The following is an 11946-nucleotide window of genomic DNA, read 5'->3' as shown; positions in this document are numbered from 1 at the left end:
TGGCAGGATTTAAACTCTGGTTAGGCTGGTTCTAAAGCATGGTGCACTTACACTGCCACCAAGAACTATGAGCCAGATCTACTGGGTATCAAGCCATCTCAGTTTTAGAATTAAGAGGTTAAGTGACTTGGAAAAAATGACAAGAATTCCAGTTCTCTCCCCTAAGTGATATAAAAAACTCTGAGAGACCAAGAAACAATACTGCAAAATGGAAAAAAGCAGATCACAAAAAGGCAATCCTTAGAGTACTGATCATCCACCTATCTGCTAAAGTTAGGCATGATATAACATGTAACCAAGAGCATGAGATCTGGAGCCAGGTGCCCTTACTACAAGCCCCAACTCCTCTTACTAATGGTGTGAGCCTTGGCAAGGTAGGTAACTTCCCTGTTCCTTGGCTTCCTCATCTGGAAAATGGGGATAAAAGTATGTGTCTCACAGGATTTTGTGGAGGTCAAATAGTGGTATAAACTGTTGACAACACAGTATGATACAAATGTTCACATGATTCTGTTTTTCCTGGACACACAGGAATCAAAAAGGAAGAGAAGACCCCAGAATGTTTAGAGTTAGTGGGATGAGTAACAAAAAATAGCCCAAAGGCCCTGTTGGGTAGGCTAAAAGTGTTTCATATACCAACACATCTAGAATCTGAGCATCAGTCAGGGAAATTTGTCAGAGTACCATCAGCCTCAATACCCAAGCTTTCTTGGTTAATGACAACAAATTAGAAGACAGCCAAAGAAAAGTTAGCAAATCCTTTGAGAAGACAGCAGAATCCAGTTTGCCAGTAAGCTGTAGATCAGTCAAAACAATCATCTGGATTGTTAGAACAAATCACAACCACTTCTCACAGAGTCACTTATTAACCATATTTCATTGTCTTAATAGAATCACTAGGTAAGTTATTACAATGGTGCCTGTTCACTCATAATTGCGATTCTGCTTCCAGCCCAAGCAGGACCTGTGGAGGTCAAATGACCAGGAGTGCAGTAGAGTAAAAGTTATAAGTAAAAAAAAAAATGCTAATATTAATATGTAAATTATAACATTGGACACTATATCTAATTCTAAATGTGACTGTTAGACTCCAGACCATGCATAATTCATAGTTGGGTGGGTTTTAGGGGCGAAAAACGCAAGTAGGAAGGAAAGACAAGATGATCAAGAACAACAGACAAAGACAAAAACCAAAGGTCAAATTTTATATCCTGGTCAATGTTTATACGTCTCTCTTTTGGTCATATCTACATGTAGAGGTGATCTTGCCTTCAATAGTATCCTAAATTTATTAAGCAAGGGAATAAAATTGCAACAAGATATAACTGTTTTGTATTTATTATCCTTTGTAATCTCCTTAACAATCCTATGAATTAAGAATTATCTCCTTTTTAAGATGAGAAAGTTGGGGTTTAAGAGATTGTTTTGTCCAAAGTCACATCCAGGAAGAGCGAGATTTGAGATTTGAACAAGGGTTCATCTGACACCAAAGTGTACATTTTAACAACCACTCTTTACCAAACAAAAGATAAAAGAGTACACTCTCCTGGGAGGCTGAAAATGAATAGATCAGAGGATACTATGTGCTGAGATGCTTAGAGAAAAAGAGTTAAGATAAAAATCCAAGCCACTGTTATTTGTTTTTTGACAGGGAATCTGTAGATTTAGCCCTGAGGCTGTATGTTACTTTACTAATTTACATTTAATTAGAATCCAGATCTAGAGAGACAGGCACCTTTGTGACTAATTCCACACTAACCAAAAGAGATCAGTAGAGCAAATCTGGGAGAAAGACAGGGCCATAGCAGTTGAAAAGCACAAACAAGAAGCTGTATGTTTTATCGAGGAAGGTTTCAAAAAAGACATTCACAAATTGATCTACATAAGTGTATAATACACACAAAAACCTGTTAATAAAGCAAAATAACAACCATTTTTGAGGAGCTAGAGTGCAAGGATGAATTTAGAGAAGTCAAGCTTAATAAACCTAAAAAAGGTGAATGAAAGGCTGAAGCAAAGTTATACAGATGTCTAAGGAAAGATATTAATTAAACCCTTAAATGAAAAATTAGACATGAGAATTCAGAAAGAGGGAATTCTCTGGCAATTCAGTGATTTAAAAAAAAAAAAAGAACTCAAAGAAAACAGCAGTCTGCGGTGATTAAAATGAGGAATGTGTACCTCACCTTACGCAAATACATGAAAACACAGATTCACAGAATAGAATAAACCTAGGTTATTACTCATGTCCCCAGAGATCCCACATAATACAAAATGGTACTGCTTTGGTGAGGTACACATTCCTCATTTTCATCACTGCAGATTGCTGTTTACCTCCTGAGGGCCCCCCTGGTGGCTCAGACGGTATAGAATCTGCCTGCACTGTCGGAGACCTAGGTTCGATCCCTGGGTTGGGAAGATGCCCTGGAGGAGGGCATGGCAACCCACTCCGGTATTCTTGCCTGGAGAATCCCATGGACAGAGGAGCATGGCGGGCTTCAGCCCATGGGATTGCACAGAGTTGGACATGACTGAGCAACTAAGCATAGCATAGCACATAGTAAGTAATACATTAGTATTTTTTAAATACCAAGTTCTCTCATAATTGATACTAATCCAACTGAAAATTGTAATTCATATACAACTTTTTTTTTTTTTAAGTTGGCTGTGCTGGGTCTTCAGTGCTGCTCTAGCTTTTCTTTAATTGTGGTGAGGGGAGGTTACTCTCTAGTTGCAATGCATAGGCCTCTCATTGTGGCTTCTCGTGCTATGGAGGACAAACTCTAGGGCAAGTGGGCTCAGCAGTTGCATCTCCCCAGCTCTGGAACACAGGCTCTAGGTGTGGTGCAAGGGCTTAGTTGCTCCACAGCATGTGGGATCTTCCCAGATCAGGGATCGAACCCACATCTCCGACATTGGCAGGCAGATTCTATACCACTGGGCCACCAGGGAAGCCCATAAACAACTTTTACACCTCTGAATTTGAGAATGCAAATGCTAGATTTAGTTGCAATTTCCAAATTAATTTGTTGAACAGGCCAGTATTCATAAAGAAAAATATAGAAGAAATCTGGAAGTGAAGAGGAAAGATGAGGAAAAAGGGAGGAAGTAGAAATAGATGGGAGTTTAAGATCAAAGGTAAAATAAAAGGTCATTAAAAGAAGCAAGGAGAAAGAAAGTATTAATAAAACAGAAAACAAGTACTGATGCCATTGTCCTCATATCACATAGAGCATCTTTCTTCCTCATTTAAGTCTTGGAGTTTGTATAATGAAACAAAAATTTAATCACAAATAAAAATAAATATATTTTACCAGGAAAAACCTTAGCTCACAACTGAGAAAATATGAGCAGTTTTTAGGAGAAGCAGAAGAATGAAGGACTATTTTATATATCAGTAAAAAGATACAGCTAGATGGGAGCATTTGTGCCATTCCTGGTGAGGCTGGAGTTCTCATAACAGACCAGCAGAGGCCATAACAGATCAGATTGCCATAGAGGAACCATCCATAGCCAAGAAAGCCAACTAAAAATTCAGAAAAATGATACAAAGGCTGTTTGAGTCTTGGGTCCCAAGTTACCTGGAATTATTAGGTATTGGCCAGAGAAAAAAGCTTAAGTGGAGAAGGAAAAACTCAGTCCTGACTTCAAATATCTGCATCTGAAATTTGTGTTACTTCCAAAACTAAATGCTGAAGCTTCAGCCAATACGTCATGGAAGTTTGAAGATAGCCCAAATCTCTGCAGCAACCCCATACAAAAGACTTTCTCGGAACACTTGGGGGTACAAAGGGTTTTCAGAACACTCTTTCATTAGGCCTAAATGAGACATGGCTAGTTCCATTACGCCAAGCCTTCTCCACTTGCCAAGCTTCCCTCCCCTTGCTCCTCCAACTCAGTGGTCAGATCATGCTCTGCCCCTCACAGTGCATCCAGTGCCTGACGGTGCCAGACTTCCAGGAATCACGTCCACCCCCTCATGAGGACCTCTTTCTCAGGTCTCTCAGACTCTAGTTGTCTTGTATTTGTCATATTGTAATCTCTTTCCAGAAAGAATGACAACCTCCATTTCCGCTCCCTTTAAATGGCTTCTTAAATAAATCATTTATGTGGGCAAACATTCTTATCATTGGGGCATAATATGGAACCTCATTACTTAGTAGTCACATTTTAAGTCGTGACTGGTATTCAGTCCTTGAGTTCTGCAATGATCCAATGTCTTTCCAGTGTCTCCCTTTTAACTATCAAGTCTTTATACTATATATTCTTCTAGATGGGAACCTATTACACTTCAAGGGAACAGTACAGACAACGCTAAGTCAGATAGGATGCTACTACAGTTCTCAGGAGGGTCTAAAATCTAACCCTTCTCCTTCTCATATAGCCTCACTCTAATGGAAATATTAAACCATCTTCTTTATTTTAAATACCAATTGTCACGTGGTTAAAGAGGTAAAATCCAACCAACTTTATTTCTTGGAAGGTATCTTAGAAATAAATGCAAAAAATTATTAGAATGTATGCTTAAATGGACTTAGCCTAAATGCCATTCATAGGGAATGGCCATTTTTCAAAAGAATGATGTCAGACTATAAATTTTAATATAGAAAGATGTTCAAGACATGTTAAACACAAAAAAGAAAACTGCAGACCATTAATACTACATGAGCGCGTCTGCATATGTGTGTGTGTTTGAGAGAAACTTTTTGCAGTGACTACCTCTATAGAGTGGGACTAGGACTACAAGTAGAAAAAGCTATATTTTATTATGTTATAATAGTTATTATAAGTAGAAAAAGTTATTTATTGTTGAATTTATCACTTTGTGTATCACTTTCATTATGAAAAAGCTAGTTTAAATTTTTTCATTTAATTGAAAAGATCGATAGTGAAGAAATGAAATTTTTTAAAGGAAACTGAATAATTACAATGTTCTATCACTATACCAGTTCTTACCAATTATATAGCACTGGCACTATAAATATTTTTTTTGAGCTAAAGAAAGCCTAAGAGATGTTATAGTTAATTTGAGGATCTATGATTACAAACATATAAATTCATCTCTATATAAATCTGAGAACTACTCTTAAAAAATCCTCTAACTCCAAGTAAAAATTAGCAAGTATAAAATTTATAGTAAATATATTAATAGAATTCTGTGTATCATTTACAGTAAACAAGAGTCACAGATTCAGATTTAGAAAGGACCTTAAAAGTCCAACCCTCCCAGCCTAACATTCAGGAGGATTGGAATAAAAAAATAAATAAAAATAAAAATTAGCAGCCTGCTGGGGAGACAGCTGACTACTCCCTTGAGGCTGAGAACCAGTCTTAGGAACATAACACAATTAGAAATGTCCCCCCCACCAAAGAAAAATAGAGACATCCAGTAATCAATCACTAAAAAAGTATTTTGGCCTAATATGTCAAGCTGTCCAGGTCAATTTTAAAATAAAGTCATTTGACTTAATTTTCCAGTTTCAAAATTTTCAATTTCTTTCAAATCAAAAGAAATCAAGACTATTTGCAGGCTGATTTTAATGAATAACAACAACAAAAAAATCTCTGTATAAAAACATTTAAACTTTATCAAATGCTTAAAAATACACACACACACAGATCCAAATCCAATACAGAATCTTTTGAACATTATCATTTTTCACCTCAGCATAACATGTAGAGGGATTTCTGGGTAAAACTTTACATGTGAAAAAATGACCCATAGTCTTACACATGCACACACACAAGCGCACACAATTGCAATCAGAAGAACTAAAGCATATGGTAAGAATGTGAATGGGATGGGAATGAATTGTAAAGCTCATACAAAAGAATGCTACATGAGTAAAAGAACTTCCTATCCCAAGAGAAGATGCAGAGAGGGGAAAGAGAAAGCAGAGGTTAGTCTATCTCATTAATAAATAGTTTGAGGTCATTCAAGAATAGTGAATTTGGGGAATAACAGATAATCCCTGGTTTTCACTGCCTTAAATTCTGTGACTCTGACAACTAATGATGCTTTGAAAGTGTGTTTTCATTTTTTATAGCTCTTGATTGGTTTGTCCCTTTAGGTGTTAACTCGTCAGTTCTTGCTCACTTTTATGTGTGATTCACCAGAAGAGCCACAGTAAGAAATGACGGCATGCACAGAGTACTGTGAGGGGGGCCGTCATGGATGGCAGTGAATAAGAGCCAGCCTGCCTGGGTTTGCACTTCATGTCACTATCTTACTAGCTGCCTGTTACTCACCAAGCTCCTCAGCCACTCTGTGTCTCCATTTCCTTATCTTCAATTAGGGATCATTATTACCTACTTCATACAGGGTTATTAAGAGGATTTAAACAAGATAATCCATTTAAAGAATTTATCACACTGCCTGGCACAACTAAATGTGCAATAAGTGTTAGCCAAAATTACTATTCGTCATCGAATTATGGGGGAATTAAAAGAAGAATTTTGTTCTTTCTTCACATTTCTCTTCCTTGATGAAGTTTTCACAGGCAAAAAAGATCGAGGATCTAGTCTTATGAATATAGATGTTTGCTTTTATGTTAGAAAAAAAAATTACATGGGCTGCATACCACAGAATTTAACATCTTTCCATTAAACATCACACAATTCTCATCATCATTATGCCCTACACACACACCCTAAATGATGTGGAGTTTCTATTGATATTCAACAACAATAGAATCCAGAAATGTTAACTAAGAAACAGTTGCAGAAATGCATGTCAGGCAGAAATCTGTGTGTGCCCCAACATAGATGGCTGGGGTTCTGCCTCTGCCTCCCCCACACAGTCAGACAGGTCAGGTTCCTGCAGCCTTCAAATCTCCATTTGTGATCCCCTCCAAGAGGAGAATTTCACATAGGTGAAGGAAGCAGCAGCCACATCTACTTCAGTATGATATGATAGCTATCACTGGTTTCTGCTGTAAAAAAAAGAAAAAAGAATCATCTTTAGTCACCTCCAAAACACAGAAGGAGAAAAATATATGTGCTAGGTTCTTTAGAGAAAGAAAAAACAGGAGGACAAAGTGTAGTATATACTTATTAATTATCATAGAATACGTGTAATAAATATACACTAGAAAAACAACATTTTGCCTCAATTTCATCACTTGTCCATGGAAGGTAAAAGATGATGGCAGAAAGTCACACTTTGTCTACTCTGACAATGGCAAGAAGCCAATTCATACAGAGAAGCAATCTCTAATAATGTCACATTCTTTATCTCAAATATGGTGGTTAATATTTTCCCTCTCTCCTCAAAGAATTACTATTTAAAAAAAAAACCCTCAGACTCCTTCGAAAAAGGCATTTATCTTACTTTTTATTACCTTTCATTGTGTCCAGAATAAAACAGGCTTCTTCCTGAAAGTTCTGTATCATCTGAAAAAAGCAGGAAGTTTTGCTGTTCATTAAAAACCTTGGTTTGCTGTATTTATTTTGCCTATGTGGCTTTTTATTATATTAGATATAAATGAAAAACAATCCTTTGTTTTGTTTTCTCTCCTGTTTAGTTTTCAAAAGCTTTAAAAGCGAAACACTCTGAAACAGCTTTCTTAAAGTTCGAGAATGCATTTTCCTGGGTTAACCCCCGGACTTTCCAAAGGGCACATAGGTCCAGACAGGCCCATATGGGAGGAATTAAACATTTATATCTGTTCTCTCCTAAAACCGCTTGAGAACCTCTTGTTTTCCTTTCTCACTTCCCTTTTCAAACTCCTTTTCCCCATTTTATAAAGTAAAGGCAAGAGTTTCACCCTCCTGAAATCTTATGGAGATGCACTGCCCTAGACTATAAAACCCTACAGCATGCAAAAGTGTAATTGCAAATGAAAACTAGAATGACTGGGTGATATAGTCGTGGAGCCATGAAGTTTTCAGTTCTTTCCTTTCATCAGACTTGAGGAGTGACCTAACCACAAATTGTCAAATGACAGATGATTAAAAACTACGTTTGATACCATCACTATGTAATTTTTGGCACATAACCCAGAAGTTAAAAAAAAAAAATCCAGCAATGCTATTATAGCAAACTTCATCCATTCCTATCTATCAATTTATGTGAATCAGATTCCACAGTACTTCTTATCTAGGGGAAAAAAACAGGATGAAATTGATGTTGAACTCTATTTCATTCTAATGAATGAATAGGCAGTATTTATCTATGAATTAACTGTGTCTGGGAGAGAGAGTAAGGAATCAGGTAATCTCATCCATCACATTAATATATGCACTTTCACTGTATTGTGTTTATTTATTTATTTTTGGCCAAGTTACATGACTTGTGGTTCCTGGACCAGGGATTGAACCAGGCCTTGGCAGTGAAAGCCCGGAATCCTAACCATGAGGTCACCAGGGAACCTCTCAGATGTACTTTTAATAAATCTTTTCTTAATGTTTAACAATTACTTATCAAAATATCAAAATATATAATACATTTATGTTGTTTTAATCAATTGTATAATTATGGTGATAATTCTATCCAGAACAAATAATTTTAAATTTTTACTGAAACAAGTTTTTGTTTCAAAGAAATATGGTAGGAAAAACAAATAAAAGACATTCAAGCATAAAAGTAGACTAGGGTAAGATGAAATTCTATGGGGGAAGTGAATGAAAATATCAGCTTAAGAAAACAAAGAAAGAAAAAAAGAAAACAAAGAAATGATATAAATATTGTTAAAAAGTATATTCATGTATTTTTTTAAACAGATGACAGTGGTATTAAACTACTCTTGTATTCAGGTTACATGAAACATAGTTAGAAAAGTGAAGCAATCATTTCATTTTTATATGTCCTATAATATGCCCCAAAATGGGCACATTTTTTGCCACTATTTAAACTTAAAACAAAAACTTTTAAGTCAACCTAAAAATGTGCAAGGGGATACACAGTTTTAAAAAAATTATCTTAGGAGGTAAACAAACAAAAATGTTTGAAAACGTCTTGTCTTGGAAAACAGCATGCTGCCCCCATGGAACAGCTCCTGTTCCCGTCATATGCCCAGACAGATCACTGTCATCTGGTGATTCAGCTGTGCTAATAATCTACCTCATCGCTAATGAGCACATGGATGCCTGTTGGCCCCTGCTTGTAGATCTGGCTGATCTGGCAAGGGGAAATGCTGAAAAGCTGAGCAATTTTTTCTGTCAGTTCAACAGCTGTCAGTTCTTCTAGGTAGATGGCATGGTAAACTGCAAAAGGGAGAAAGCAAAGACAGTCAGCACAGAGTTTCTCTGCTCTTAAAGGCAATCTGATCACTTCAAATGCCCACTTTTTCTAAAGGACGCAGAAGCAGACTGCCTGAATGGAAATCCCAGCTCAATCACTTGCCAGCTGTGCGACCTGGGGCAAGTTACTTAACATCCCTAAGCCTCAATGTTCCTCATCTAAATGTTGGGGAAGAACAATAAAATCTATTGCAATAAGGAGACACCAGTTGTAAAAATGCTAAGAATAGTGCTTGGTGTATATTAGGAACTCAATAAACATTAGAGCAATTACCATTACTTTTAGCAAATCCTGACTCTGCTGCCTGATAAATTCCCATCACACATGCTCGTAAGTCATCTCTTCATTTTTCTTCACATCTGTCCTGGCCTGTCCAGAATGACCTACCGAAGAAAGTACCATTTGAGTCTCCATCCTCATGCTTCTGCTGGTTCTGTTGCTGTTGCTGCTGCTCCCTTAGCTGCAAGGATTCCTGACAAACATAAATGGTTAGCCTTGGGCGCACCATCCTGAGAAGGAGGAAAAAAAAAAACTGTTAGTCACATTTCTTATGGTGAGCACATTTTACGGAAGAACTTGTGTATCTACATTAATACCATAGAGCACAGGCTGAAAACTGGCAGCCCTTGGACCAGTGCGGCTCATTTGCTATGAATTATTACTCCTCACTGGGGTGTGTGTGTGTCTAACTGAATTCATTCCAACAGAAGGCATCATCAACCTCTGAATCTTTGGTTTTCCTTGAAAAATCCAAGGTCCTCATTCTACAAAGCAAAACCCAATCAGCTGTCCCACAGGCATGGTGCGCATGCATTCTTCAGCACACCCTAGACTTGACTGTCACTCATTTACACGTGGCCTCTGTAGTCACTGAGTTTGTAACCTTTGATGTAAAGGTTAGAAAGATTCACTATGTATGAGCCACTATTTTGTAAGGTGCAAAGATATACCTTTTACTTAAGAGCACCAATGCCACAGACTAGAAAATCTTATTTCCCTCGTTACTGTCACCTAGTCGCTTTAGTCTTTCTTCTGTTCTTTCTTCACAGACAACCATACTGAATTACCTCCTGCTCTGATCATCTTATTCCTTCCTACTTCTAAATGCTCTGTAGATCATACATTTAAAAATGAATGATCCATTCTTTCTCAGCTAGTAATCAACCCTTGAATTTCACCTCTTTGCTTAAAAGTTTCCAACTTGATTTAATATCTCTAATAATAAACAAAAATACTTCATAATCTTATTTCATTATTGAGTCACTGATTTGGTTCTATGGCACTGACCTGTATTTTTTTTTTTTTCCATCAATATTACCACTACCTACTTTAAATTGTAAATCCCAAACAGAGACTGGAAATTAAGCAGACATTAATTATTCTGCTTAATTACTCTCAGGCATTACTCTTACTCGGTATTAAGCAGACATTCCATGAATTCCTGCCAAAACCTAAGAATGAGCTCTTATCTAGTAAAACTGAGTCCAGGACCTTTGTACCTGTTGTTTCTTCTGCATAGAACCTTCTTCCCTCATGACTCCAAAGCTTCCATCCTTCTCATAACTCAATTTAAATATCCCCTCCGCAGAAAGGTCTTCCCTGGCTATATTCTGAGTACTCTACAAGCTACAATCTTGTTTTTGTTTGTTTTTCTTTAAAACACTTATTACTATTCAAAATACTTATTGTATATCATCTTCCTCTCTCTCTCTCAAGAAAGTTCATCAATGTATCACCAAAGCCTAATGGCTCATAATAGGGACAATGAATATTTAATTAAATGAAAAAAGCTACCTGGAAATGAAAAATGAAATATCATGAGGAATTTCTTGGATCAAGTACAGGAAAAGATAATTTTCATCTTTATTTGGCACACAGCTGGCATTCAAATAGAATGTTTTGACAAGATGTATTTAGCTGCACAAAGAGTATTCTGAAGAGCCCCTGAATCCAAATCCATTTGGAATCCAACCCCACTGATATTTTAACGCTAATTACATACCGGCCTTTTAATGCATTAAAAAGTCTGATTCCATCTGCAGGGCCACAGATTTGAATCACATCATCTCTAGTTAGTTTCAATAAATCTGCTCCTGGAATAAATATAAGCAAATGGGTGATAAAGGTAAAGATTTTCTTTGTTAATGACTTTTAAAATGGACTCTTACAAGGACACCTCATTACCAGTAAGCTATAGTCATAATCTTTTGCATGGGATATAAAGCCTTCCATGACCTGGCCTCTGTATCCTCTCCCTTCTCAATTCTGACCCAATTAACTTACTCATTCAACCCTATGCTTTCATCATACTGATCATGCCTAATAAGTAAGTTGTTCCTCCTGCCTAAAATATCCTTCCACTCTCTGACTAACAGACTCCTCCTCAGCCCTCAAGATTTACCTCATGCATCATGCATGTTCCCTAACTCCAGACCCTTCTCCAAATGCTTAACTTTGTCTACATTTATCTAATGCATCACAACTATTTGTTTTCCTTCTTTCAAGGTTTTATTTTGATTTGGATTTTCTTTGATGCTAGATGATAACTGAACAGGAGCTATGCCTTATCTATTTATATATTCCTACCATACATGGTATATAGAAGATGCTAAATAAAAGTGGAATGTGCAAAGAAAATATAATATAGTAATATCAGGGGGGAAATTTCAGACTATGTGCAATGCTCCTTGATAAAATACTGTATG

The 11946-nt window shown here is 36.8% G+C and overlaps 1 protein-coding gene across 3 annotated transcripts in view; it reads right to left on the bottom strand.

The window, feature by feature from the left end:
- Window positions 1-5562: 5562 nt before the first annotated feature.
- TFCP2 (transcription factor CP2) overlaps window positions 5563-11946 on the bottom strand; it is a 50779-nt gene continuing 44395 nt past the window's right edge. Inside the window, exons 11-15 of one of the 3 annotated variants that reach the window (XM_061127669.1) lie at window positions 11244-11334; window positions 9641-9750; window positions 9062-9204; window positions 7341-7392; window positions 5563-6932 (exon numbers count right to left, since the gene is read on the bottom strand). In XM_061127669.1, coding sequence (XP_060983652.1) covers window positions 6895-6932; window positions 7341-7392; window positions 9062-9204; window positions 9641-9750; window positions 11244-11334 — 434 coding nt within the window. In that variant the 3' untranslated portion in view covers window positions 5563-6894. Of the gene's footprint in view, window positions 6933-7340; window positions 7393-9061; window positions 9205-9628; window positions 9751-11243; window positions 11335-11946 lie in introns of all 3 variants that reach the window. The other 2 variants (XM_061127660.1, XM_061127651.1) reach the window with 2 other exon arrangements.

The sequence above is a fragment of the Dama dama genome, chromosome 3, assembly GCF_033118175.1.
Source record: "Dama dama isolate Ldn47 chromosome 3, ASM3311817v1, whole genome shotgun sequence".
NCBI lineage: Eukaryota > Metazoa > Chordata > Mammalia > Artiodactyla > Cervidae > Dama > Dama dama.
Note: the sequence above shows the minus strand (reverse complement) of the source record. Positions and strands in the feature narration are given on the sequence as shown.